This window comes from Pieris napi, chromosome 10 (genome assembly GCF_905475465.1).
Source record: "Pieris napi chromosome 10, ilPieNapi1.2, whole genome shotgun sequence".
Lineage (NCBI taxonomy): Eukaryota > Metazoa > Arthropoda > Insecta > Lepidoptera > Pieridae > Pieris > Pieris napi.
In genome coordinates this window covers 7384478-7411237 of record NC_062243.1, presented here as the reverse complement: position 1 = coordinate 7411237, position 26760 = coordinate 7384478, and the positions used below count along the sequence as shown (strand labels likewise).

The 26760-nt window shown below is 32.4% G+C and overlaps 5 protein-coding genes and 1 pseudogene across 9 annotated transcripts in view; 3 read left to right on the top strand and 3 right to left on the bottom strand.

Moving 5' to 3' along the window:
* LOC125052906 (protein Wnt-7b) overlaps positions 1 to 3439 on the top strand; it is a 70310-nt gene extending 66871 nt beyond the window's left edge. For 2 of the 4 annotated variants that reach the window (XM_047653983.1, XM_047653982.1), the window contains exons 7-9: positions 1452 to 1651; positions 2019 to 2161; positions 2444 to 3439. In XM_047653983.1, the coding sequence (XP_047509939.1) occupies positions 1452 to 1651; positions 2019 to 2161; positions 2444 to 2595 (495 nt within the window). In that variant the 3' untranslated portion in view covers positions 2596 to 3439. Of the gene's footprint in view, positions 1 to 1439; positions 1652 to 2018; positions 2162 to 2443 lie in introns of all 4 variants that reach the window. The other 2 variants (XM_047653980.1, XM_047653981.1) reach the window with 1 other exon arrangement.
* Positions 3440 to 5864: 2425 nt separating this feature from the next.
* On the bottom strand, positions 5865 to 7378 carry LOC125053095 (annotated as a pseudogene).
* A 125-nt stretch (positions 7379 to 7503) lies between these two features.
* LOC125052970 (tRNA (adenine(37)-N6)-methyltransferase) lies at positions 7504 to 10570 on the top strand. Of its 2 annotated transcripts, none has more exons than XM_047654095.1 (6): positions 7504 to 7692; positions 7984 to 8081; positions 8207 to 8429; positions 9262 to 9419; positions 9565 to 9748; positions 10018 to 10570. In XM_047654095.1, the coding sequence occupies exons 1-6, from the start codon at positions 7625 to 7627 to the stop codon at positions 10523 to 10525; spliced, it is 1239 nt and encodes a 412-aa protein (XP_047510051.1). In that variant the 5' UTR covers positions 7504 to 7624; the 3' UTR covers positions 10526 to 10570. The 2 variants fall into 2 exon arrangements, with proteins under 2 accessions (XP_047510051.1, XP_047510050.1); XM_047654094.1 differs by having other exon boundaries at positions 8204 to 8429.
* Positions 10571 to 10687: 117 nt separating this feature from the next.
* On the bottom strand, positions 10688 to 14728 carry LOC125052969 (alpha-glucosidase 2-like). Its single transcript, XM_047654093.1, has 2 exons — positions 14505 to 14728; positions 10688 to 13983 (listed from the first exon to the last, which is right to left on the bottom strand). The coding sequence occupies exon 2, from the start codon at positions 13955 to 13957 to the stop codon at positions 10736 to 10738; it is 3222 nt and encodes a 1073-aa protein (XP_047510049.1). The 5' UTR covers positions 13958 to 13983; positions 14505 to 14728; the 3' UTR covers positions 10688 to 10735.
* A 1807-nt stretch (positions 14729 to 16535) lies between these two features.
* Positions 16536 to 18354, top strand: LOC125052954 (proteasome subunit alpha type-5). The gene is made up of 5 exons (XM_047654062.1): positions 16536 to 16696; positions 16767 to 17023; positions 17103 to 17281; positions 17377 to 17489; positions 17680 to 18354. The coding sequence occupies exons 2-5, from the start codon at positions 16767 to 16769 to the stop codon at positions 17860 to 17862; spliced, it is 732 nt and encodes a 243-aa protein (XP_047510018.1). The 5' UTR covers positions 16536 to 16696; the 3' UTR covers positions 17863 to 18354.
* An 887-nt stretch (positions 18355 to 19241) lies between these two features.
* On the bottom strand, positions 19242 to 26760 carry LOC125052953 (juvenile hormone epoxide hydrolase-like). The gene is made up of 9 exons (XM_047654061.1): positions 26468 to 26760; positions 25994 to 26173; positions 25273 to 25518; positions 24870 to 25013; positions 23565 to 23781; positions 23267 to 23398; positions 22438 to 22672; positions 20376 to 20585; positions 19242 to 20208 (listed from the first exon to the last, which is right to left on the bottom strand). The coding sequence occupies exons 1-9, from the start codon at positions 26519 to 26521 to the stop codon at positions 19692 to 19694; spliced, it is 1935 nt and encodes a 644-aa protein (XP_047510017.1). The 5' UTR covers positions 26522 to 26760; the 3' UTR covers positions 19242 to 19691.

The window sequence follows — 26760 nt, the reverse complement described above, 5'->3', positions numbered from 1 at the left end:
GAAAACCTAGCGAGTTAAAATTAAAACAGTATTGTATTATGTCAAGACTATCATTGAAAGCTTTATATTTATTCAATTTAATCAAGATCTGGTCCTTAATTATATTATAGTTGCAAAATGGTGGTTATAATTTCCCATTTGTATTGTAATTTGTATAGTCGTGATCCTAATATCGTAATTCGTAGCCACGGGGTCTAATTACATTATTGTGCGAAACGATGTACCGTGTATCGAGGGGGCAATTACCCTGCAGCGATACAAGAGAGCAAACTACGTGGACGATTTAATTTTATTATGGACCTCCCCTAAAGTTTCGTGTTTATAATACGCATAATCGTTTCTTATTAGATATATGATTTTCTAAAGCTTTTGGAGTACGGACATTATAATTCGATTTGGCTTTGGCACGATTGAATGAACTGGACTCAATTTACTTTTAATTTATAATTGTATTGCTTCATCTAAGTGTTATTAAACTATAAAACATGTTATTATTTACTCAGAAGACTGTTATACGCTAGTGACTCGTGGGTAACCCGGAAAACATTTACTCTAATGCTAGAAGAAACTAATTACTACGTAAAGTATTCGCTATACTAAATTAAAACCTGACTAAACGCTCACTCAAAAAATATTTACATAAAAATGTGTTTATATTATACTGAAATGCACATAAATAACAATCCTCTACTATATTGTTAATAATAAGGTTAATAAGGTATTTATAAATGACCGATTACCATAACATGAAAACGTCCATGTCGTCTTTTTTCGCGCCAACTGCGACTCGCTTCTACAGATAATAATGTGTTTTGTTTTTATCTACAAAAATGTAAAAAGAAACAAAATAAGGGTGTACACACATGAAGGTGCACTTTAATCATGTGTAATTCAATTTTATTAATGCTTAACACTTAGAGGCCTTTTGTTACTTTTATCTTTTATTGCTTGTAATGAACATGTAGATTGTAAGCGAATGTAATTTTAATGAGCACGTTTTAAAGCAATTTATAGATGTGTCTTGTAAAGTGAATTACTGGTTCGTATATTTTAATGGATGGCTATCGTGTTAAAAATAAAGGTACAATTTTAAATATGAACACGATGACCGCCTTCGTTTGCGTCCCAATCTTCAACATTTTTCAAAGATAATAATTACAAAAAAAATATTATATACATAAATATTTATCAAGGAATCAAATATTGTTCAATATGGAAAAAAAATTGATAATACACGTACAGTCATCGTGCTATTTTTTATGTTAAGATAATATGACAACCTCGTTTCCCAACGTCTCTGGGCTTAGATCATTTATACTCGTTTTCCTATTTCCACCATAATATCTAAAGTCGCGTGAGCAAGTTAAGATATTTAGGAAGTAGCAAGACAAAAGTAAATCTAAAAAAGTGTATTAAGTAAACAATTTTAATTTAAACAGTTTTATTTACAGATAGTAAAGGACCTAGTTCGACGCGAGTGCAAATGTCACGGTGTGTCTGGGTCGTGTGCTCTGCGCACATGTTGGCGCGCTTTGCCGCCATTTCGCGCTGTTGGCGCAGCGCTGAGGGAGAAATATCACCGCGCGAGACTGGTAACACCCCACCCTCCGCCTGCCACGCATGCACCACAGACGCATTTGGTGATACGAAGGTAATTTCTTGGGAAATTCTACTCAAACATATATTAAGAGAGTAGAGGCTATGGAAATAAAATATTGTTCCTAGTACAAATCTGTGAAAGGCCTCAAACAATAAAATATTACTTTATATAATTGTTTCTTTGATCTTAATTATTTATAGTCAAGTATGTGTATGTTCACATAATTCACCGTACACATTTTAAGTGAACTAATTCTACTACTGATTTAACAGTGTTATCCTGGTATATACCAGGGTAATATTATATCCTAATGCGTGCGGTCGAATCCCGGTGCTATACAGTACTTGCTCATATGGCCGGTGTGTGTCTGCCACAGAAAACAATCTCCTACTAGCCTATAAGATTTTATGTTCTCCAGGCCAAGACAGAACGCAGGCATTGGCAGGCAACCAAGAAAATCTGAACTGGTTTTCCTGGAACCATCTCCTTCCTACTGTGAAGCGGAACCAATGACAGGCTCCTTTGGGACACATGGGAGACACTGCAATCGAACATCTCGGGGTAATTATTTATTGCTGATGTGTAAAAAATATTAAGTAAATAAATATAATTATAACGTATGTATGTATAAACGTGACCAAAATAGTTTAGTCACGTTTATGAGTACGGTATGTACTTCGCTACTTCGTATGATAATAGATGTCCATATTTTTAGAAAGTCTCTAATTTTACAAATATAAAATTAAATTAAAATGCTCATTAATGTTATAATAATTAAAGTTATGAGTATTAATATTTTTTAGATATTTTCCATTTAGTTAAAAGTATTAATCAAATTTACAGGTGAAGATGGATGTGAAACTCTCTGTTGCGGAAGGGGTTACAACACAATACAATCTGTCGAAGAAACAAAATGTCGATGTAAATTTCACTGGTGTTGTCGCGTTTCTTGCGAAAAGTGTGTAACGCGCACGGAAATTCACGTGTGCAAGTGAACACAAACATTTTTAACGATGGCAACATATGTATCGAATATCGATAGAGTGCACGATTTAGTACTTAACACGATGATTTATATTAAGTGTGTTTACTAATTATTTGTAGCTTGTAATTGATTGTAAAATATAATTTATAATATTATCGATACCTTAAGTATTTAAGTGTTATATATTGATACATAATAAGATGGATTTTCCACATTTATATATTCAGTAGTATAATTTGGTTTTTGATGACGATTAAAACATTTATTCCTAATTAAATACTATCGTTATTCATGAAAACTAAATTCTAATAACACCATTCTAACTCAAGTACTCGTTTATCTCTTTTCATCACAGTTCATAATTAGTAGGAAAAAGGCAAAAGAATTTTGTTTATAAATCAGATAATATTTTTTAGTAATTTAATATTTGGCAACGTTATTTAAAAGATCAATTCAATTATTGTGATTTAATGCTTTTTAATTTGCAAGTTCTATCGTTTTTTTACAATTTAGTATTTATTCTGAATTTAAGTAAGTATCACTAAGAATTTATAATTTAATAAGTATTTTAAATATAACTTCTAGTATTAATGTAAATATGCCACCAGTATTTTTCTTTATATGCATGTAACGTTTGTATAGACTCAGCGGCTTTAAAATATTTCTAAAATAATTATAATTAAAGAATATTGGCTAAATGCTACTCACTCAGCTTCTACCAGCTATTCTTCTATTAAACTACCACGCATTCATAGCCATTATTCACGTCAAATACTTAATATTAACACATTCCATAAAGTAAGACCTAACTTATTTAAACCACCTAAATTGTAATAAAATTTTCACAAGTAGTATCTGTATGTTTCATTTACCAAAACAAAGCACCGTAAGTATGTAGTATTTAACTCTTTTTTAGATCTGCCCTGCGATTCTGTAACTCACTTCACGAACTCACACAGCGGTTTTCGCATCGGCGGTCGCTCTCAAATCAATCAGAAATGAAAAGGTGGGAGCTTGTAGTTTATTGTTAATCAGAATGCCAAATCATAAAATGACTGCTTCACGACTGATTTGAGAGCGACCGCCGATGCGAAAACCGCTGTGTGAGTTCGTGAAGTGAGTTACAGAATCGCAGGGCAGTGTTGGCCTAGTGGCATGAACGTTGACCTGTCAACTCTAAGGTTCACTATTGGCGATTAAAAAGAGTGGCGGAGAGTTTATTGCCTGTTTTTCTCGCCGGCTCTACGCCCTTGACTTGCGAACTTGTAGTAAATGTAAATTTATAATCAATTTAACATCTTCTGTTGACGTTCATAAGTGTACTTGGTTACCTAGGGATATGAATAAAGTTATTTTGAGTTTGAGTTTGGTCGTGCTCTTTCTATTTCGCTCGTACGGTGAAAGAACAGCGACAGCGTCTGTTAGACGCTGAAAGCTGATCTTGTCTACTAAAAATATCACGACACAAATACAATCTGAGACGAGATTGTGGAGGTGTAATAGGTTGCAACGCCAAATTCGATTGGAGCTTCCAAACTAACTTTAAGAAAAGGTTTTTCAGTGATCATCCAATCAAATAAATTACATTATTTTTACTATTGTTCAATAATACACAAGATAAGGTTTCAATGCGTATTAACACAATAATTTTAAATCAGAATCGTAGCAACCAGCAAATACGATGTTAACATAATACTTTGTCAGTAACAAAGCAAGAGTAACAATAATATTATAACTTGCTAACTATATTATACTTAAGTATAAGGATAATATTATGTTAGTTTTAGCAAAACTATGGCAATTTTAATAAATACTCTGATTAACTTGTCCAATTTCCAATATACGGTCAGATGTGGAAAACAATAAATTAAAGTAGACAGGAGGTATAAATTATTGGATAAAATAAATTCAGACAGCAACAAGTCACCGTATGCTGAGTTATCCTATCAGCAGTAATTCACAATAAATGGGTATTCCATGCAAATCTTCGATTGGTAATTAGTGGATGTGTCCTGCAATGCTGGCTTGATAAGATCATCAAGCCGTAACCCGTTCCTGACATAAATCAATCATTAAAGTCGTTGTCGAGTATCGTCGTGTACCTTTTGCCTAGCAAGCGACTTCCCTTACTTCACCCTGGAACAAAGTAGATATGAAAAATGAATATCAGTTAAAAAAAGGGTGCGTGTACTTATGTACGCGCGTTACGCGTAAGAAGATATACTTCTTTGGCTTTCTTTATTTTTTTAAATATTAAATAATTATCTAATAATAAATATTTAACGTTAATAATTTAATAATTTTTTGAGAAATAAAGTCATTAAACCTAAAAATATTTAATATTTAGTATATTATTCAATTATTAATTAATATTAATAATAATAATAAGGTATGTTTCATAACCTTTTAACTAAGCGACAATAGGTCTTTGTGAAAAAGCATTGCTAAATTTCTTTGAAAAAATAATGAAAACTCCTTTATTTGTTTAAAAGGTACTGCAAAGGACATTATGGTCATTCAAAATTCTTGGCATAGCAGCTAACTTCACGCATATTCTATTTATTTTTACTTTTTATTGTCTTATTCCCATCTCGCTCGCGCACGCTCGGCGCCCGGCTGGTTTAAAAAGAATTCGTTAGTACTTCATACTGATAATTTTGTGTCACGGTGCGTGCGCATCGTAAAATTTCACTCTCATAAATTTTTCATAACGCGCCTCAAGAAGTATAACTTCAAAAATAAATGATTAAAAGTTTACAAATAGAAAAGCTTTGAAAGTACTTCTTAAGAATTGAATTTTCGATTAGATGTTGCATACATGGTCTAAACTAGTAAAAGTCATATAAAATGTCATCCGACAGGATAATATTAATTTAATTTAAAGTAAGACCTAGCTATATTTAGGTAATTGATAATTACAAAAGTGAAGTTTGACAAAATAATTATGATCTTGTCATCGACTCCAGATTTTGTCGTTTGACTTCAGGAATTATAGCCATGTAGTGGTGTTATTAGATATATTATATTTGTTTTTATAATAAAAGGTCAGATTCTTGACTTACGACTTAATGTCCTAGATGGGGCTGAGGGCGACTACAGTGAGTCTCTATCGCGTTCGTTCTCGAGCCTCGTATTTCACCTCGCTCCAATTGTTTCTGGCTCTCATCACCTCATCTGCAACTGTAAGACGCCAGGTTTGCTTGGGCCACGCTTCCGCTTTCCTTGCGGGTTCCAATCAAGCGCCTGCTTGGGGATATTATATTGGAATCTCTTTGGAGCCTATCCATTTTCACTTACGTCACTTGATCTGCTGGCTAATCGGGGTTTCTCGATAGCGCTCACAAAGTTGCTCGTTAGATATCTTCCCAGTGTGAGATGTTTTGACGTGATAACGTCTTTAAAATCGTTTTAGTCGGGTGACATGTTCAGAAACTTGTGTCACACCAAAACCTCACGAGCGCGATCGCAGGTATAACGAGAGAGAGACGGACCGATCTCCCGTCTCATCTCGAGCGCTGCCAGTCATTCCGTGAATGTATGAAGAAAAATGTATATCATAGTCGAATAAGTAAACTTGTCATTTTACACCCGAAATTTATCATCAAAAGTGTGAATAAAACGATAGATGTAATTTAAAATTTGAAAAAATTGTTATCTTCATTAATTCCTTACTTCCCAAAAACTTATATCACCAATAAGACGTTATCACGTAAACATCTCGATCGTAAACCTACTTTACAAACAACCAATATTTTTTTTAGTGTTGTCCACGTTTCACACCCTTAGAGCAGCACAGATTTGACGTTGGATCGGAATATTTTAGGCTTGATTTCAAGCGTCAACATCCGTGACTGCCATACAGGTCGAAATTGTGCGAAGGTTGCTCGGGCCTTGGCAATGCGTGAAGAAATGTCTTCTTCTGTACCTCCCGTTTCAGACCCGACGCTTCCGAGACAAACTAATTTATGCTTTCTATAATATCATGTTCGTCAAAAAGTCTGGCAGATCCCGCCTCGCATTTCAGGTGGCCCAGCCTGGATTGCATGTCGTGGTGCGTGCAGCACTCAGCAGACATAGGTCATCGGCATAATCCAAATCTTTTAAGATGTTTGTTAATCCTCTCTCTATTTCGTGGCGCTTGTTCTGATGTGTGCGGTGCATAATCCCGTTGAGAACAACCAGGAAGAGTAGTGGCGATAGTAAACAGCCTTGTCGGACGCCCGCGTACACTTCAATATCCTCTGAGACAAGGCCATCATGAGTCATTTTACAATTACAGTTACCAGACAACCTGTCCAAGATAATTCTGTAGAAAACCTTGGAAGGGTCCGGGAGCAAAAGTGATACCTCTACAATTGCTGCATTAGCTTAGATCACCCTTTTTTTGGGCACACTTGTAAGAGTCCCCTGTCCTCCGGAAGCTTCTCACTGATACAGAATTGCCTATCAAAGGTGTCAGCGTGTCGACGGTGGCCAAGTCCGCTTTTAACGTTTCTGAACTTATTAAGTCTAAACCTCGTTTAATAGTCTGAAGAGATGTCAAGTGGCCTGGGTGGTGGAGATGTGTCTTGCGGGGCACCAGACTTGGACAAAGCTGAAGGACGAAAAGTTCATAGTTTCAGGATCCCGCAGTTTAGTGACGTCATACCTTCTTCCAGCCCTACCAGGAACGGCGGCTGGTTGCGCAACTGCAACCTTGAGGCGTATTTCGGCAACAACCAGATGGTGGTCGCTGTCAATAGCAGCGCCTCTTCGGTTTCGGAAATGTTTTTATTAAAATAACTATTTACCATCGTAGAGAGTATCAAGTACATTATATAGGATAGATAGGTAGAGAGCTTATAACTGAACTTTTCCAGATTATAATGCCACATATTTTGACAGTTCAGGGATAGATAAAGTTTAAGCTTGACAATTGGCATTTTACATATCTACTATCAAGTATCAGTATCGTTTCGATTATTTTTGTCTTCTAGTTTATAAATATATTAAGTAATTGGTTAGGTTTAAACACGTTGGGTTGATTATTATAAAGAAAAATGTCTGAAAGTCTGGAATACTATCAAAACCAAATTCTCTTGGCTAGAACAGAAATAAAAAATCTAAGGTAAGCTCATTAATATTCTACTGTAACGGAATTTACTTTAGATTCAGATGCCTGAGGCATCTTTCTCATTGAATTACAATATATTGTAGATTCTAATATTAGTTACTTAAACTACCTGACAAAATTGGCGGGTCTTACCTACAAATAACAATAATATGATATTTTATAACTTTCGTTTATGTCATAAATTAATAGCAAACATAACGAAATTTTCTAAATACACATATTCAAATGAAATTGTATCAGAAATAAAACTGTGCCTACTTTGAAAAACTTTGTGTGAATTTACAGGCAAAAGCTGATGGCACTTAAACATGAACACAGTAAAGAAATAAAAACTGTCAAAACAATGTTGAGTGGATTTCGCTGTGCCAATTGTATAGAAACAGGTAGATTAATAATTATTTTTATTTATATTAGTTGTCTTCAGATGTTGGGATCTCCATGAAACTAAACATATATGATATATCATATAATAGTAATAACATAAACAAAATATACTTTATTTCAGCAGCAACATGCAATTCTAATCAACAAAGTCAAGATACACCATCACCAACAGAAGACATCTCATATTCTCCAATAGGATATATAGAAACAACCTTTGAGAATAAACGTGCCGTACCTCGACAGCCCTCAGTTTTATCCAAAGCTAAGGGTGTGGTTGTTATAACTACAGACAAATTTAATAACCCTGAACATGCAATAAGTGGCTTAGAAGAGTTTTCACATATGTGGTATGTTTTATGTTACTATAGTTAAAATAGGCTGTATCATTTTGGTTAATACCAGAGATATAGATAATGACTATAAATTAGAATAAAATATACTTAATACTGCATAATGTAAATTCTAATTTGTAAATGGAATTTATAAAGATATTCTTTTAATTATATAATTCTTAAATGCTATATTTATGATATATCTGTCTTCTGTATATTTTATATATTTTATATACAGAAGACATTCTCACATTCTCTCTAAATCTTAAATCAAAGTAATGGTTAGTTAGAAAGTAAGGTATTTTAGGTAAATTCACATAAAATATGTGTCACATTTTAGTTAGCCACATTTTATTTGTTAGATACTCATTATCCAATTTTGACTGTTATGTTCATTATAGGTCATTGTAATAATGTCTCTACAGGAGATTTTTCTACTCTAATTTAATTATTTTTACATACAAATATAGCATTTTCTTTGTGTGTAATGGATAAACACCAAATATCTATTTAAAGAGTCTAATGTCACTCAAGAATAATAATATAGCTTACTATTGAAAGAAATTTCAACATCAGTGCCAGATATTACATCCTACAAACAAACTCACAACCTATGCAATATTTTCTTTTATTTATTTGAAAAATAATGCAATTTTGGGGATGGTCTATTTGGTGGAAGATGGTATGGAAGGAATTTTGAAAATCTGTATATAAAAATCTGTTATCTTTATTGTATTCCATGCAATAGGCATATATGTTATAATATGTTTCCTGAAAGACATACTACAAAATGGTTATATATCAACATCTACCTTTGTGGGACTAACAATTATAGTTTATATTTCAGGATACTATTCCACTTCCATTCAACTGCAAGTACAAGTCCGCCACCTAAAATCTCGCCACCACGTCTAGCTGGTGAGAAAAGGGGAGTATTTTCTACCAGGTCCCCACATAGGCCTTGCCCTATAGGTCTATCATTGGTTAAGATACATAATATTGAAGGTAGATATTACTTGTCTCGCCCACCCTACTCTGCATTAATGCACAAACCTGGTTCTCAAATCTGATATTGTAAAAGAATATGAATTAATTCTAATTACCTTTTAAGTTTACCCTCAGACTCAATAATATTTTATGTATATTTCAGGAAACAAAATTACTTTCCATGGTGTGGACATGATTAATGGCACACCAGTTCTTGATATAAAACCATACATTCCACAGTATGATTATCCAATACAAACATTTTCATCCATCTCCTTGGATCGACCACCCACTGAAGGGACAAGTGATACTTTGGAATTAAATAATTTACAGATAAATAGTGCAAGGTAATAATTATAAAAATATAATACTCAATAATTTCTGCATTTCTCTAGAATTCAAAATGCCATTATATGGTACCATAAACGTAATTATAAATAGGTTGTTAATAAATGCAAGACTTTTGTTGAAATAGATTTATTCAATTATATTATTGATTATATAAAGTACCTACCAAGTTATATTATAAATTGGTATTTTAGTACTTATAATATATTTGTTTGACAATCTTAAATTTTATAGTACATTAAACATTCATTAGTAATTTCATTTTCAGAACCAGCCCCCGTGTCGAAAACCCCATAGGTGGTGATACTAATTCTCCTGATTCACCATTTGATGATGAAATACCCTCACCCATTCAAAGCATATCAGCTGCTGTTTCACCATTAAGCACAAATCGAATTGATCAATCTCCTGTACATAGGGGAAATCCAGATGGCCAAGAACGGTTCACTCCTCCTCAAATGATCATTAACCATAGTGATTGTATCAGAGTACCAAATTGGATAACAAACCCTATATCACAAACATATAATGTCAGATTTACAGATGAAGCGTTAGAAAGACTTAATACATTGATTGGAGATAGGGCAGTGAGTTTTAAGACTAGTATTGAAAAGTTACTTTCAGATGATCCAAGGTCTTTGTATGTAAAAACTAAATACCCTGACCATGAGTACAGCTGTGTACTAGAAGATTTGTCTATAAGTTGTGTGTTTAATTCTAATACATCTGTGTGTACTATAGTAGCAGTAAGAAATGCTGAGGATTTGCAGAATTGAACATTTAAGTAAACATGTGTCTTATAAATAAATTGATCTTTCATATGAAATTTGTTTTAAACATAATACTTACTAAATAGTTAACCTTAGTTTAGCATTTGATTACGATTTATGACATTTGTCAATACACATTTATATAATAGGGAGGTTATACCTGTTACAAAATAATTAAACCTAAATTTTTATTTTAAGGCATAGACATCAAAGGCATTACTTTTTATAAAATAACATATGTTTTCCTGAACCAAAATCCCCAACAGTTTTTGTTGCAATAAATTCAATGTATCTGAATCGAGCATTCAGATCAATGGTTTTAGTTTTACTGTTGTGATTAAATGTTATAATTTCTGATAGAGACGACCATTCCTCATTATTAATAGAATACTTATATTGTAGTTCAAGGAATGTACCATTACCTGCGTCACCTCTTGGAAAATAATCAACTTTTGCAACATCATACACTTCATTTAAATCAAACTTTAGCTTCAATGGCTCAGATTTTGCTTGGCCTCTATCAGTCCAGTGTGTATGCCAGATCTTAGCTGGATTTGTATTAGCTATATTAAATACTTCCTGATTTGGTTGACATGGCAAATTGCAAGTTACCTTCACTCCTGGAATAATATGTTTAAATGGGTCTTCCCTAGTTTTTGCTTTGACTAATTCACTCCAATTTGATGCTTTATTGCTTTTAACTGACCGAATTTTGAAAGCATGTTCTGTATCACTTGTAAATGAATCAAAAGTAAATTTTGTATCTGTAATATTTGTAAAAATTACACCATCTCTTAATACTTCATAATAGTCAATATGTTTGACTAAATCCCATTCCATTGTTACACTTGTTGGTGTTGTGTCGTCGGTATCCACTCTTAAGCATGGAGTTTCTAGATCTGGATTGATTTCATCTATTTTACCAAATATTTGTTTGAAACCCTCACATGAATAATCCCTAATCTTGACATTTATTTCAGTAGAAACAATATCTACCGTTTCTATTTTTATCAGCAGAAACTTTTGGCCAACATTGCTAAATTCTTTCATGAATGGATTTAAAAAAAAGTTTTTTGTGAAATAAAAACAATTTACGCCCTTATTAAACATTTCCTCTGTGTGTACTTTTTCAATTGTTAAATTTTCTCCATTTACAGCGATTTTCATATTGTTTACATTTTTAGAGGACATTATTTGCAATATGGTTGTTCGTTTCTTAATCATACCTTTATAATCTCCGTTGGTTTTTCCTATTTTAATTAACAAATCCCCAACTGAATTAGATTTTGGGCCAATTACTGTAATTTCTGTGCTTGCATTTTGTCCTTCCAAATACTGTCTCGATATGCCATCGTCTTCATATGTTACATAACTGGATTTCCCATTAGGATAAATGGTATATATCCTGTTTTCTCTTTCTACCTCACAAGGATTATTATTTGGATTCGTCATTGGAATAATTGACCCATCTTTGATAAATACTGGTATTTTCCATAATGGCGTGAGTATGTTGTTGTAAATTTTTCCACCTTGAAACCTCTCACCCGTAAAAAGATCTATCCATATCTGTCCATCCTTCGGTAGATATACACCATCACGCACTGAAACATCTCCGAGTTTTTTACTATTGTAAATGGGAGCGACGAGAATATTTGATCCCCACATAAACTGATATTTTGAGTCATTTGTATATGATGAATTTTCATTGGGATATTCCAAAAACATACCTCGTACCATGGGTAACCCCTGTGTTGCTTCATACGCTAATGAATAGTTATATGGCAAAAGCATTGCTTTCAACTTAAGGTATGCTCGATTAATAGAGGTTGCTTCTTCATCAAAACTAAAAGGACTTTTAGAAACCCGACCCCACCCATCCATATTCAACTGAAGGGGTGTAAAAGACTTCCATTGGTAGTCTCGTACATTAACTTCCCTTAAATCTCCTCCATAAATACCATCCATGTCAGAACCTACAATCGGCATCCCAGAAAGGCCTGAACCAACATAAGTCGGAATATGAAATCGAATATATTCCCATTGCCCTCCAGTTTGGTCCCCACTCCAGATTCCTGAATGTCTTTGTGTCCCAGCCCAACCATCTACCATGATGATTAGGGGACGTCGTGTTGTATTTTTGACAAATATGCGAGAGGCGTTCTCTACAGCGCTAAATGCAAACGAGTACCCGCTACCTATCCATGCAACATCACATTTGAGAGCAACTGTGTTTGCTACACTGACTTCTTTAGCTAAATCTCTATCACCTTTTTTGGGATTGAGAAGATCAATAGGTTCCAAATTAGACTCGGTCCAAAGCGCAACCTCAACACCATTAATTGCTGCGTAATCTGAGAATTGTTTCAAATTATCAATATCTCCTTCTAATGTATCAGTTTGGCCATAGCCAGACCCATAACCATCATTCGGTATAAACCAACCGAGAGGCATATCATGCCTCTTGTATCTGTCTATCATAGCTCGCGCTGAAAATTGATAGTTGTCTTTTTCACCATTAAGTGATTCCAAAATTCCTTGATTACCATCCATGTCTTTAGGCTGATAACATTTATAATATTTTCCATCTTCAAACAAAATAGCTCCACGGGTGTTAGATGTAACCTCCACCCAATAATCTCGATTAAAAGCATTTAGATGCGCCTCGTAAAATGCATACTCGGGCATCATTAGTGGATTTCCTGTTAACTCATAATAATCTCTTAAAATGTCTCTAGGTTTAGAGTTGATAAAGAAATATGCATCAAAATCAATTCCTTCGTGACTTGTTTGTATGATTTCACTAGAATATGCTCCGAAATCGTACAAACCGGGTTGCCAAGTGTTTCTTAGGACACCGTACCCGTGCGTAGACCAATAGAAAGGGCACGGGGACGTTACTCCTCCATCAACCCAATTATTCGTATTTACAATATCTATTACTTCCTCTTTATGAGTGAAGCGACCGTTCTGCATACCTCCTCCAAAGAAATACTCATCAGGGCTTTGTGTTATTGTTTGTGTACAACTATGATCTTCATACGATAAAGAATTGAATTCATTAAAAACATCTTTATTTTTCCGAGAGTCGTGTATTGCCATTGTTCCGCTTATCTTATCGAAAATAATATTTATATCTTCGGTTTCTACAATATAATGTGTTTTTGCATCCCGTAGTGTAGAGTTATTAAATGCGTCATACCCGTAGCTGTCCTGATTCTTTTCAACAATCTTTGCTTTGTCGTCTGGGTTATGAGGTTTCGGATAATCTAAGAACTCTCCGGTGGGCGACATGTAATACCGAAACACGTGAGCATTAAGAATATACAACCTGCCATTTTCTCCAGATGAATACTTTAAAGAATAAAATTTGATCTGTTTTTCTATATTATCAATACCTTGTATTGTTTTAGGTAAGTGTCCTCCACTGGTGCCCGCCATATTCTTTTGAATGTTTGTTGATACAACTGTAAAACAATATTTTTTGTGTCAAGTTGTAAATAAATACCTATATAAATAGAGGTCTGGCGAAAATTCCTACTAGAGACATTTAGCATCAAAAGTATTTTTTTAGGTTGACCACATATTTTTGATTACATAAATCAACAATCAGCAATCAACTGGCACATATTATGTAGATCATATTCTTGTATAAAATATATAAATAAATTTAAAACAGTTTTATTTTATTTTCTATCAAGAATAATTGGTACATTCTGCACCTTTTCGTTTTAAAAGGTCCAATCCCATCTAGACTAATAGGTACATAAGAAAAGGAAAAATTTAAATTTTGTATGTTGGTAACGAATAAACATAAAACTACTGGACCGATTAAAAAAAATTGCTGTAGTAAGAATATTTTTTTTTATTCCCGTAATATTTTCAAAATAAATGTCCAACCGGGATAGACAGTTAATAATAATATAATCACTTACCTAAGATAGACTTAAGATTACTTAGCTTAGTAGAGAAGTTCTACTTAACTTACCTACTTAATAAATTCAGCCCACGCACGTAAAAACTATACTTTTAAGTCATCACCGTCTGGAAACAATGACCGTCTTAAACCGACTATTCCATATAATACCGTGTCAAATACCATTACATATATGCTGTCCATGAAACGTGTTTACATTTATTATACCTACTGTTGTACAATGTACATAAGTTTGACGTACCATAATCACAGTCTATGGACACATATGTTACAACAGCCGCAAATACATTGAGACAGTCATTGAACTATACAACAACAACACTATTGATACATGTCGTGAGTCAGATGAGTGTTGTTGTTTGAGATGGTCTTTGCAAATTGTAATCCAAGCGGTTTACTGATTTTTATCTCTTAAACTACATTTTGTTCTTGTGATATTTGCATACATCCAATATTTAAGTAATACACAATAATTATAAAGAGACTTGTTTTTATGATTGTATTGGCTAGCGGTTCGTTTTACCTAATTTTAATAAAAACATTCTACCACTAGAAGTTCAATATACTATTCTAGCGTACATAAATGTATTATCTGTGTCCTCTTTTTTTTCATTATGCCTATAATTATTGTTATTGTAAAAACTAATTAGTGTGGCCTAAATTTACTGCGTCACAATTTACAAATCTAAAATATTCTATGTACTTATTTACCTAACTAATAATACTTATAAAGTACTTATACGTACATACTCATTATAGATTAGAAAAAAGAGATTAAATTCAGTGTTTTTTTAATATTAAATATGAAACATTTACTTATTATGTGGCAGCAATTATTTTGAACGTAATGTATTAATTAAATAACTAAGGTAAGGTTATTATACTGGTGGTAAAACTATATAAAATAATAAATTTCTTGTAACTTGTAAAAAAATTAACGTAACATATACAATGTGTAATTGAATAAAATGATAATATGCGATGAAGTTAACCCATTAAATAATAATTAACAATTAATTATTAAACCCACTAAAAATAAGGGATGTAAGTAATTTTAATGGCAGAGAATCGATTAAATAAAAATCTATTTTATTAGAAATAAATAATCGATTTCTTCGAAAAATCGACTTTTCTATTTTTTAAAAATATACATGCTTTTCATATTCCAATAATAAATCTAAAAGATTCATATAAAATTTATTAGGTTAAAAATCAAATAAAACAATATGAAAAAAAAGTGCGTGCGTACAAAGTACTACACAATATGTCAGAAGTGAAACTTCTTTTTAAATTATTTATTACTAAGGTGAAAGCCCCAATAGATGATCATGTACCAGTATAATATGATCACTCCATGTATTTGTATATCTATATTCATACTGTTTACGAACTGTATACGTGCTAATGATAATATGAATAAATAAAAAATCTGCGTTTACGGCACAAGACGTTATGAGACAGAATTGCCATCGAAAATTCAAATATGTAACTACTAAACGAATACATTAATCAACAGCGTGTTGCTTCATGCTACATTTGCCCTTTCTCACTCTCTCAATCGCTCTCTCCCTTTTCTTCGACAACAACGCTGCACATCTTGGCCCCCGACCGTAGTTTTTTGGTAAAACAGGTGATTCAGAACTAGCCCCTTCCGAATTATCATCACTTTAGTATTCCAGTTTAAACATTTCTAAGTAAAATTTATTGTTTTTGATTAGAGTAAAGGGTCATCATCAAAATGATTCTTTTTTAATCTACCATCCAAAAACGTTGCAACCACAAAAAGGGGCACTTTTTGAATGTTTTCGAACCTTTTATTAAATAGGGCACTGTTTATAAAAATCGATTTAAATGTTAATTATAATAATATATAACTATGAAAATCGATAATAAGAAAATAATAATCGATTTAAATAAAAATCGATTATTTTTTAACATCCCTACTATATATCTTTATATTTAAAGAGTCGTCACGTCACGTCATATTATACGTTTTTGCATTGTTACCAGGAATAAAATTGTCTGTGTAATAAGGCTTTGTCATTTCACATTTGTAGGCTGTACTCTGTAGTAGGTAGCTGTCATTTGTCACTATCAAGTATCAACTTGCTCAATCAGTATATAGTTTTGCATTTTTGTTTGTCATTCTTGTGAATAGAAAACTTGAAAGTTTATGAGTTGCTGACGAAAAGTAAAAAGCCTAAATCAAAAGTCTTCTAACACGAAATTAAAACTAAACCAATGTAAGTACATATTTTTACTTCCAAAATTAATAATTATAACTCTTAGTAACCTGAAAATACCGGCTTGCAGATGTTTCTTACGCGTTCAGAGTACGATCGGGGTGTTAATACCTTCAGCCCTGAAGGTAGGCTGTTCCAAGTTGAATATGCTATAGAAGCCATTAAGTTGGGTTCCACTGCAATCGGCATTTGCACTTCTGAGGGTGTTGTATTGGCGGTTGAAAAAAGAATCACATCACCTTTGATGGAGCCGACAACAATTGAAAAGATCGTTGAAGTAGACCGCCATATCGCATGTGCTGTTTCCGGGCTTATGGCTGATTCAAGGTAATACTAAAGTAGTACCTTACATTCTTTGTCATTTTCTAGTAATGTACATAATAGTTTTTTCATTTGATTGTTTTAGAACATTAATTGAACGAGCTCGTGTAGAATGCCAGAACCATTGGTTTGTATACAATGAAAGGATGAGCGTTGAGTCATGTGCCCAGGCTGTGTCCAACCTGGCTATTCAATTTGGAGATAGTGATGATGATAGTGGTACTGCCATGTCTCGACCATTTGGTGTAGCTGTTATGTTTGCAGGTATTAAAAGCAACTTTCATTGCCAATAATAATATAACGTTTTTAAAGGCTGAATTCCCTTAATAAACTCTCCAACTCTGATATTTTTGTTACAGGCATTGATGAGAAAGGACCTCAATTATTCCATATGGATCCAAGTGGTACATTTGTTCAGTATGATGCTAAGGCAATTGGCTCAGGAAGTGAAGGAGCTCAGCAGAGTTTAAAGGTTATTTCAATTTTCTAATTTATCAGTTAACTGACATAACATAGTATAAACCTCATAAAGAATGTAAAAATTAACATCTGAATCTGAATTTTATTTTAAATTAATAGTTTTTCAGTGTTAATAATAATAATACATTTAACTTATAATATTACTTTATTTTGTGTCAGCTAATAATCTTTTTATGTTTTAGGAGGTGTACCACAAGTCCATGACACTTAAGGAGGCAATTAAGTCTGCATTGACAATTCTAAAGCAAGTAATGGAAGAGAAATTGTCAGAGAGTAATGTGGAGGTTGTCACTATGACTCCAGGGTCAATGTTCCACATGTTCTCCAGGGAACAACTGGCTGAGGTTATTAAGGATATACCTTAAGTAGAATAGAACAGTGGTTGGGTTTATTAATAAATGTTAAGAGAAGATTTTTGCAAAAAGGAGACATACCATCATCAAACTAGATTGGCCTATTTATGTAGCTTGAGATTGCAGTAAAAAGTGAATAAAAAATAAATTAATCTGTTTGCTCTACTTGGCACTGTTTTTCTTCAAAGCTTTCCTCTTTTTATTGCTAAATGCCCCACTTTGTATCTGATTAAAATTATTACCAATAAACTCAACCACATTAAGTCTAGTTAAAGTTGTATAGGAAAGTAATATTTTGAATTAATAATTTTTCAGTATTTTTACATTTTGGAATTTTAAGTATCACAGTGGTATCATAGAAAGGTAGATTGTATTTTTATTATAGCTAGTTTTTGCCGTATGTATTTTGTCTCACATGTAGAAAAATGGTTGATTGAAAATATTATTTTGGGTGGTTTCAAGAACATGATTAAATGTGTTTTTAAATAAAGAAAATATATTTCATTTGTTGTGTATTTATTTATTATATAGTGTATAAATCTAGGTACGCAAGATTCTTTCTGTTTACCAGGCCATTAATATTAGTAACCCATACATGTTGTAGTCAGCTTCTATATGAAGAGAAATTAGTGCATAAATTAACAAATTCATTGTTGTTTGTATACAAATCTTCTAGAAAATTTATTTCGACATAGTTTCAGTTTAATAACAATTTAAGTAGTTTATAGTTCAAAGGAAGAAGCAAGTAGATAAGTTGGACTACTTAGTTATTCAGTTATATTTCAATTTTAGGTATTTGTTTCACTGGTAATTATTTTTTTTTCAAAACAAATAAATATAATTTTATAGATTGCAGAACTTTTGATATGTATCTCTACAAATTGTTTCCGTTCAGTAGGTGGTCATTATAGATAAAAAAATAATTATAGATGATTGCGGCAAATCCTGATCTCCAATGGAGTGAGTCAAGTTCTAGAAATACTTTGCAAGACTTCTCCCGCCTAAGAATTTCAGGGCAAACTGCTTAAATTTGCTTTGAACTACACTTTTATTTTTAGCTTGTCAATAAAGATACATTTCTAACGTTAACATTTATTTCTATATGTATTCCCCCTAATAATGCAATAATAAACAGTAGATAAATTTAAATAAATAAAATTAATTGTCATAGTTTCTTTAAAACTTCATTTAACCTATGCCACACCAGTAGTGTCAAATAATTTATAATGTGCGCACTAATAAAATTTAAGTAAGAGTAAAACTACACACATTTAGGAACAACAGAGCATTATTTTCCTCTTTTGTGGTAAAGCTAATAATTTTGCAGAAATTTATTACAAGATTGGGATGGTCTACGACAGTCTCGAACATCTATTACATAAACAACTAACACGATTAAAATGCATTTATTTCAATTTCATTTATATTAATAAAAAGTAAATCAGACCTAGAAGCACAGCTTTAATAACAGTAACTTAATTATAACTTATATTAATATATTCTTTAAATACAAAAAGTATAAATGCAACAAAACATAAGATTACATAATTTATACATTTGTAGTGTAAATCGATTGTTAAATTTTTAAACACTTTTCAACGACGAACAAGTGGAATATTGGAGGAAAATTAATAATAATTTTATTTTGGTTTTTGTTCTACTGAAATCATCTAAGCTAAACATGTATATATACTTTTGTAAAAATCCAATGAATTTATTTATTAGCTATTTTCAGATTTGCCCTAAGTTTTATAATTGAGCTTTGTCAAATCACTGTGATATATATCACCAATGTATTTTTAATATAGGGAAATTGGTTATGTATATCTTACTTACTATAGTTACCAATATTTAGCCAAATACGGCTCCAAATCAATGGGGTCCACATTAGGGCCAAACCGTTCCACTGGGACCCCATTCTTATCGACAATAAACTTAGAGAAGTTCCATTTAATAAAATCTCCTAGTGAACCACTTCGAACCCTTTTCAAAAACTTCCACAAGGGATGAGCATTGTCACCATTCACATCGATTTTTGCGAAGACATCAAATTCAACATTTCTTTTATTAATAAATTTAATTATATCTTGTTCCGAACCCGGCTCTTGGCTGTTGAATTGATTGCAAGGAAACGCTAAAATTCTGAAGTCCCTGCTTTTAGAATATTTTTCGTATAATTCGTTTAATTGATCGTAATTTTTGTCGGTCAACCCGCATTGTGAGGCTACGTTCACTATTAATAGGACATATCCCTTATATTTTTCAAGTTTTATATTTCTGCCATATATGTCCCTGACGGTGAATTCATGAACTGAAGTGGCTTTTATTGGTTCCGGTTGAGGGATTCCATTGATTTTGCTGAAAAAGAGAAATGAGACTATTAAAAAGTTTTTAAATAAAGGAAAATGCGGGTTTGTTGCACCTAAGACTGATGTATATACAAGTACTTACATAGAAATATAATAACATTACCAGCCCATTTACCCCGTTCTATAAAAAATAAAACTGCATAAAAAAGTACTTACTTCACACCCCAAAATTCCCTAAAAGTAGTAATAGCTTGCAACACATCTTTGGCCAGGATTTTGGGCGACTCAAACGCGGCGAAATGACCTCCTCCATCCACTACTGTTGTATGTAAGTAGTTCTTATATTTAAGCCTTAGGACTATATCGGGTTGAGTGAAAATTTCGTGCTTAAATTTTATACCCCAAGTTGGAGTGCTTGTTGGTATCCTGAAAAATAATAAATCGTTAATTTGAATAATGTTATTATAATGTAGGGTACATTGGCAGTATATAAAACACTTGCCAATACTTAGCATGTAATTGACATTAAGATTTTATTTATAATACGTCATAAGCAAAAGATGAAAAACAAAATACGTTTTGATGATTGTGATTGGTCAACAGTACCACTAGTTTACTCATAGGCAAGTGTAACGAGCGTATTTCCGCTTACCAATCACATGAAACGCAACGCGTCATAATTTATTCATATTTTACATCCTCACCATATTCCATACTCAACATATTAGTTATTATAACAACTGATGTGATAGGTTATGTTATCTGTACTATTAATATAATATCTTTTAAGACCTTTATAACCTAGCAATCAGAACCGTTCGATAATTTAAACTTTTCCATCGTAATTAATAATGCACGGAATAAAAATAAAAGTATGTGGCACTGTATTTTTCATCTTTACTAACCCATATATCATTACAGAGTATATAACTAAGTAAAGCTAAAATTGGGTTAAAATATAGAACTGAAATTTAAAAAAATGTTTGGGTGTACTAGGTGTACACACGTAAAGGTGGGAACTGACCAACGTTACGAAGTGTAATGTAACATGTAATGTAATGTTACACAGCGAGCATTCGTGCAGTCAGTACGTCGTGTTACGGGGAAACCAGCGAGCAACGAGCCGCTCGTTGCTCGCTTTGAGTGCTCCACCCGGCTGTCGGTTTTTTGGCGAATCCTTTGACTGTTACGCGGTTCAGTAATTACGCGTCGCACGTCGCGAGTGATCATGATTATGATTTCCTATAAATTGTGTCTTTTTTAAGTACTTTTGGTCCAATTAAATTCAACAGTTCTTCAAAATCGAGACCTGCGTACAAAGTTTTCATACTGTCCAGTAATCATTTGGTTTTTAATATTGCAATCAATAACAAACCACCTCATATGCCTCTGTTTTTAAATAAGTTTTATGTCCAGTAAAAATTTTTCTTCTTAATTTGGATGAAACAATAATGAAATAGAATGAAAGATTTCAACATTATCACTATCACATCTCGTGAACACTGGCGGCGAATGTGGAGCACAGAGTTTTGACGAGCATGTTACGCCGATTTTAGAACACTGCGTAACATGCTCGAGGCGTAACACGCTCGATGCGAATGCTACATTACACCTCGTAACTTTGGTCAGTTCCCACCTTAAGAAGTGAAACTTCTTTATGACCTTATTTTTCGAAAAATGATCTACTATAATATGCAAGTTTACAGAAATTGGTTAAATAAAGTTACATTAGATAAAGTTTAACAAAAGGCTTTTATTATCATAGACATGAATACTAATACAATTATTTCATTTTAACTTATTACTGTACTACTATGTAGTACTAAGATTATTACAGAATTTCATTAATTGTAATAGAATTATTAGTATTACTATCATTGTTATCGTTATTATATATTTTTGTTACTAATGGCTTCGAATCTCTTCGGATCAACCGTGGTAGGGACAAGAAAAAGATGGCGCGTAACCGAAAAATGTGACAAATGTGTGTAAATTTTTTTCCAACACCGATAAAGAAGTTTGACTTCAAAAAGCAACATGGCGCGTAACCTGCTACAAAATTTCTCCCATACGTCGATAAAGAAGTTTCACTTCAAAAGATGGCGCGTAATGGAAAAATGTGACGCGTAACGGAAAAATGTGACGCGTAACGAAAAAATGTTACACTAAATTTTTTTCCAACCCCGATAAAGAAGTTTCACTTCAAAAGTTGTAAATCAAAAATTGTATGGAGCTTCTAGTGAAGGTGTGGGTAGGACAATGGATGACAAATACTTACATATCCATCCCATATGCAAGTTGTTTCTTACTAAAGGCCTCCGCATACAGTCGTATCGACGTCGTAATGCTATTACTAGCCCAATACACCATTACATTATCCAGTAGATGTGTCAACATATAGTTTGACAAAAGGTTTCCATCACTTGCGTTCCTATTTTTAGGGTCTGCCCCTGTCGAGAATTTCTCTAGAATATAAGCTGCTAAACCTGCTGGAGAGTCTGTTAGAGCTATGCCTGGAATAAAAATGTTTTGGAGGATTACAAAGCTATGAACTGTCTCCACTGACAACCACTACACTGACCATTCTTTCTGTAGGGTGTACCACTTGCAAAATGTCGGAATAGATAAATATTTGAGAGTAAGATTTAGAGTCGAGAATTTTACAAGTATTATTCCAATATGTCAAAACCTAATTGTTGTTGACATATCGTCACTGTAGCTTGTATGTCAAAAAAACATATTATTTAACATACTTATTTATTCTAGACTCTTATATCATTTAACTGGGATAATCATTAAGTAAGGACTTATTTATGTTATTAATAAATAAGTCCTTTTAACCATCCAAAACTATGGGCAAAAACACTAATATTTTAACTAACATTGACGAAATGAAACATTTTTTTCGTTTCCTGTAATGTTTGGTTCTCTGTACATACGAGGTTATCATTCTACAGCAGCAATATTCATAACCTAAATGAATTTTCTATCCAATAAATCATTGCTCATGTAATCAGAATGAAATAACGTAATGTCAGATAACCTGCATGTTTGACATAGACAACGCTTTATACAGAAGTTCTATGCTCTAAAAAACTTTGTCTCACCTACTGTATCCGGTTTGGTTGCATGTAGGTGCATATAACCAGTTTCTTCTAATAAAAACGATATATGTTTAGTGAGTGGGTAGATCCGGTCTTTTATTTCCGGTTCCACTATTAAACTTGGGAAAATTGAACCTGAAAAAAACAATTATTGTTAGGTAGTTGGATGTTAGAAAATACTTTTTCATAATATAAATAATTAAACATGTCATATTGTTTTTTTTTAAAAGAAACTCTAATATAAGAATTTTAACTATAAATAACTTTATACTTTATATCATTTAAGCCAATGCAATCTTACCAAAAAGTGTATAAATAGTCCCCATAGGATGTCCGACAACTGGCATATTAGTGTGGAAACCCAAGACTTTATCAGGAAACAATGTTGCCATAATTGAACCAATTCCATGACCAAAATCACCACCCTGTATATAGTATTTTTCATGCCCAATGTGTTCCATCAAATTTCGCATAACTACAGCCATTTCTAATGGACCCATGCCTGGTCGAACAGGAGCCTGTAAGACAAAAGTTAAAAAATGTTATATAATATATTTAAATTAAAAAAAAATCATTTATTCATATAGATAGACTTATGAATGTCATAAAGGAAATATAGATCAAATGCGTCTAATTTTACATTTACTGCCAGTTCTCAAATCAAGGGAGTAGAAGGAAAGAGAAGAACTAGCAATAAACTCTACGCCTCTCCTTTTAATCACCAAGTTTTTTTGTTTTACACAATGTTTGTAAAGAGCTGCAACCATTTACACCATGTTCCACGGGACATCTTAAGTAATTAATAGTTTATTAATATAATAAATTAAAACAAAGATTTGACCTCTATCAGCAGGAGGCATGGTGAAATAGGAGCATGCACTAACATTCTCGTAAGAACAATACGGCTCATTGGTCTAGTGGTCAGTACCCCTGACTGCGAATCCATGGGTCCCGGGTTCGATCCCCGGCTGAGACAAACATCGATGTGATGAGCATTTGGTGTTGTGCTGAGGTCTTAGGTGTTTAAATATGTATTTATGTGTCTATCTATCTATAATATGTATGTATATCCGTTGACTAGTATACATAACACAAGCTTCACCAGCTTAGCATGGGACTAGGTCAATTGGTGTGAATTGTCCAATCATAAAAAAAAAAACACGCAAATCATATTCGAAATAACTAACATCACCGCATACACGAATTCAAGTCAGACCAGTCACCACAAGTCACCACAAGTAGCAGCCATCTATACTAATAATATTAAGATCAAAAAAAACTTAATAAAATTGAATAATAAAATACACTTATTAACCCGACCAAGCCATTCCTACTTGTAATACATAAATCAAAAGCAGTAAAGTATAATATATATATATATATATAGTAATTAATAAATATGTAAATATGATTTGCCTGACTAGCAAAATTGATCGTCTAATTGTCAAATGAAATCATACAACTCAAACAGAAAATATTGATCAATTGTACCAGTCATTTAAAAAATAAAATAAATATCATTTAATTTCCATATTTAATATGAACAACTGGTAGAAAGCTAGATATCCTAATTAGTAAAAATAATAAATTAAAATTAATTATTAACCTGTGAAAATCCAAAACCAGGTAAACTAGGTATGATGACTTCCACTGCAAAATCATTTCCTGGTTTATAAGCCAACTCTGGTATGAGTTCATAGAACTCTCTAAAGGAGCCAGGCCAGCCATGTAGAAGTAATAAAGGAACTACCTGAAGATAAAGTAAAAGAAAATTACTATAAATATTAAAAAAGTTTGGTAATTATAAGTTTTTTATACATTATTTTATATATTATTTTGTATAATAAAAGTAGTATACTATAATTATAATTAAATAATTGTGGTTTACTATATTATATTGTTTCCTAAAAAAAATTGTATTTAAAGTATCATTCCCAGGATTCAGAAGTCTTTGTATTAAGAATAGTAAAAAATGTTCTTTTAAGAATTAGTATTTAAAAAAAACTTACATCAACATCAAGTCCCACAGTTGGCCTCACATGTACAAAATGTATATCAAGTCCCTGAATATTAGTAACATATTGATCGTATTTGTTTAAGAAATTTTGCCTGTCTGCAAAATTGTATTTATTTTGCCAATAGTCAAGAACTCGGGTAAGAAAATTGGAATTAAAACCATATGTAAAACCTGTATCTTCAAGAGGTGGTTGAAATGGCCTTCTATGTAGCAGGAGGTTTCGTAACTCATTCACCATCTGTAAATTGTTACAATCATGTGTTAAAAAGGTTGTACAATACGTACAACGGACCTAGTGAGCGTCTAAGTGCGGAAAACGAGTCCACAAACCATACCAAGGTTGTACAATATTGTAATATAGCAAAAGTCTAAAATATACTTAAAAAGCATTATAGGACTGATTCCATTTTAACAAATTTTATGCAATCAGCTAAGATATGACATATCAATTCATGACAAAGGATTATTATTATTAACAGTATAAACATTTGATCTGAAAATTAAAAATTTAGGTATATTTAATACACAAGCTTTTTTACTTTGAACATAATAATGCAAATTGCTACAGACTTAACCAAATGTCAAAGCTTTGAGTGTAGAAATTATGATAAACTTATTTAACAGAATGTCTATACAAGAAGTTGTTAAATTATTACATGCACTAAAGACTTTGTGATGACCATAGACATGTTAACATAATAATTATCACTTACCACCTCAGAAAACTCTACAGAATAGCTCCTGATAGACTTATCAGGATTTGATTTCATAGGATATGGACCCCAATATTCTTCTAGATTTACTTTTGGCATCTTAGGAGGAGTATTTATCAACCTATACACATAGTATGATACTCCGAGAGATAATAAAGATGTTATAAGCAGGGGAACAGCCTGAAAGTATACACATCAAAAACTATGTTAAAAGTTTTAAGAATTTTGGTTATGAGTAAAAAATACTAGTAGTTATTAATAGTTTTATCATGATATATGAATTAATTTAAAGACTAATAAATCATCTTACACTTCCCAATGTTATCACACTATCAACATAGGCTTTCTTAGAATATTAATATATTGAATTTATTAAATCGAAACAGTTCCTCTTGATATTTATATGCTATAATCCATAATATATAATAATAATATGAAATTGAAAACAGCCCAAAATTCTATCGACATACTCACCAAACTTCTATTTCGTTTTACCGGCACATTTTGTTTTTTGTTCTTTTCTGCCATTGTTTGAGAAATGAGACCTTTTAATGAATAAACACCTAAATAAAATTAGATAATTTTTAACGGGTAAACACTTGTCGACATTCGACAATCGATACTTTTATTATATATTGTAATCTTTGATTGATTGTTAGAAATTGGAATTTGGATTGCCGCCTTTGGGTAACCAACACTAAAAAAATGTTTTCCCTAATCCCCAATAACCCCATGTATATAATGAAGGATTTTTCTGACAGCTAAGA

Bases quoted from the DNA above. Each gene is read 5' to 3' on its own strand.
- LOC125052970 (XM_047654094.1), top strand. From the start codon at position 7,625: ATGTCTGAAAGTCTGGAATACTATCAAAACCAAATTCTCTTGGCTAGA. The intron at 8,430-9,261 runs GTATGTTTTATG...TTTATATTTCAG, and splicing joins GAAGAGTTTTCACATATGTG to GATACTATTCCACTTCCATT. The intron at 9,749-10,017 runs GTAATAATTATA...TTTCATTTTCAG, and splicing joins TTACAGATAAATAGTGCAAG to AACCAGCCCCCGTGTCGAAA.
- LOC125052969 (XM_047654093.1), bottom strand. From the start codon at position 13,957: ATGGCGGGCACCAGTGGAGGACACTTACCTAAAACAATACAAGGTATT.
- LOC125052954 (XM_047654062.1), top strand. From the start codon at position 16,767: ATGTTTCTTACGCGTTCAGAGTACGATCGGGGTGTTAATACCTTCAGC. The intron at 17,024-17,102 runs GTAATACTAAAG...TGATTGTTTTAG, and splicing joins GGGCTTATGGCTGATTCAAG to AACATTAATTGAACGAGCTC. The intron at 17,282-17,376 runs GTATTAAAAGCA...TTTTTGTTACAG, and splicing joins TGTAGCTGTTATGTTTGCAG to GCATTGATGAGAAAGGACCT.
- LOC125052953 (XM_047654061.1), bottom strand. From the start codon at position 26,521: ATGGCAGAAAAGAACAAAAAACAAAATGTGCCGGTAAAACGAAATAGA. The intron at 23,782-24,869 runs GTTAATAATTAA...TTTGTCTTACAG, and splicing joins CTGGTTTTGGATTTTCACAG to GCTCCTGTTCGACCAGGCAT. The intron at 20,209-20,375 runs GTAAGTACTTTT...TCTCTTTTTCAG, and splicing joins AGGGAATTTTGGGGTGTGAA to CAAAATCAATGGAATCCCTC.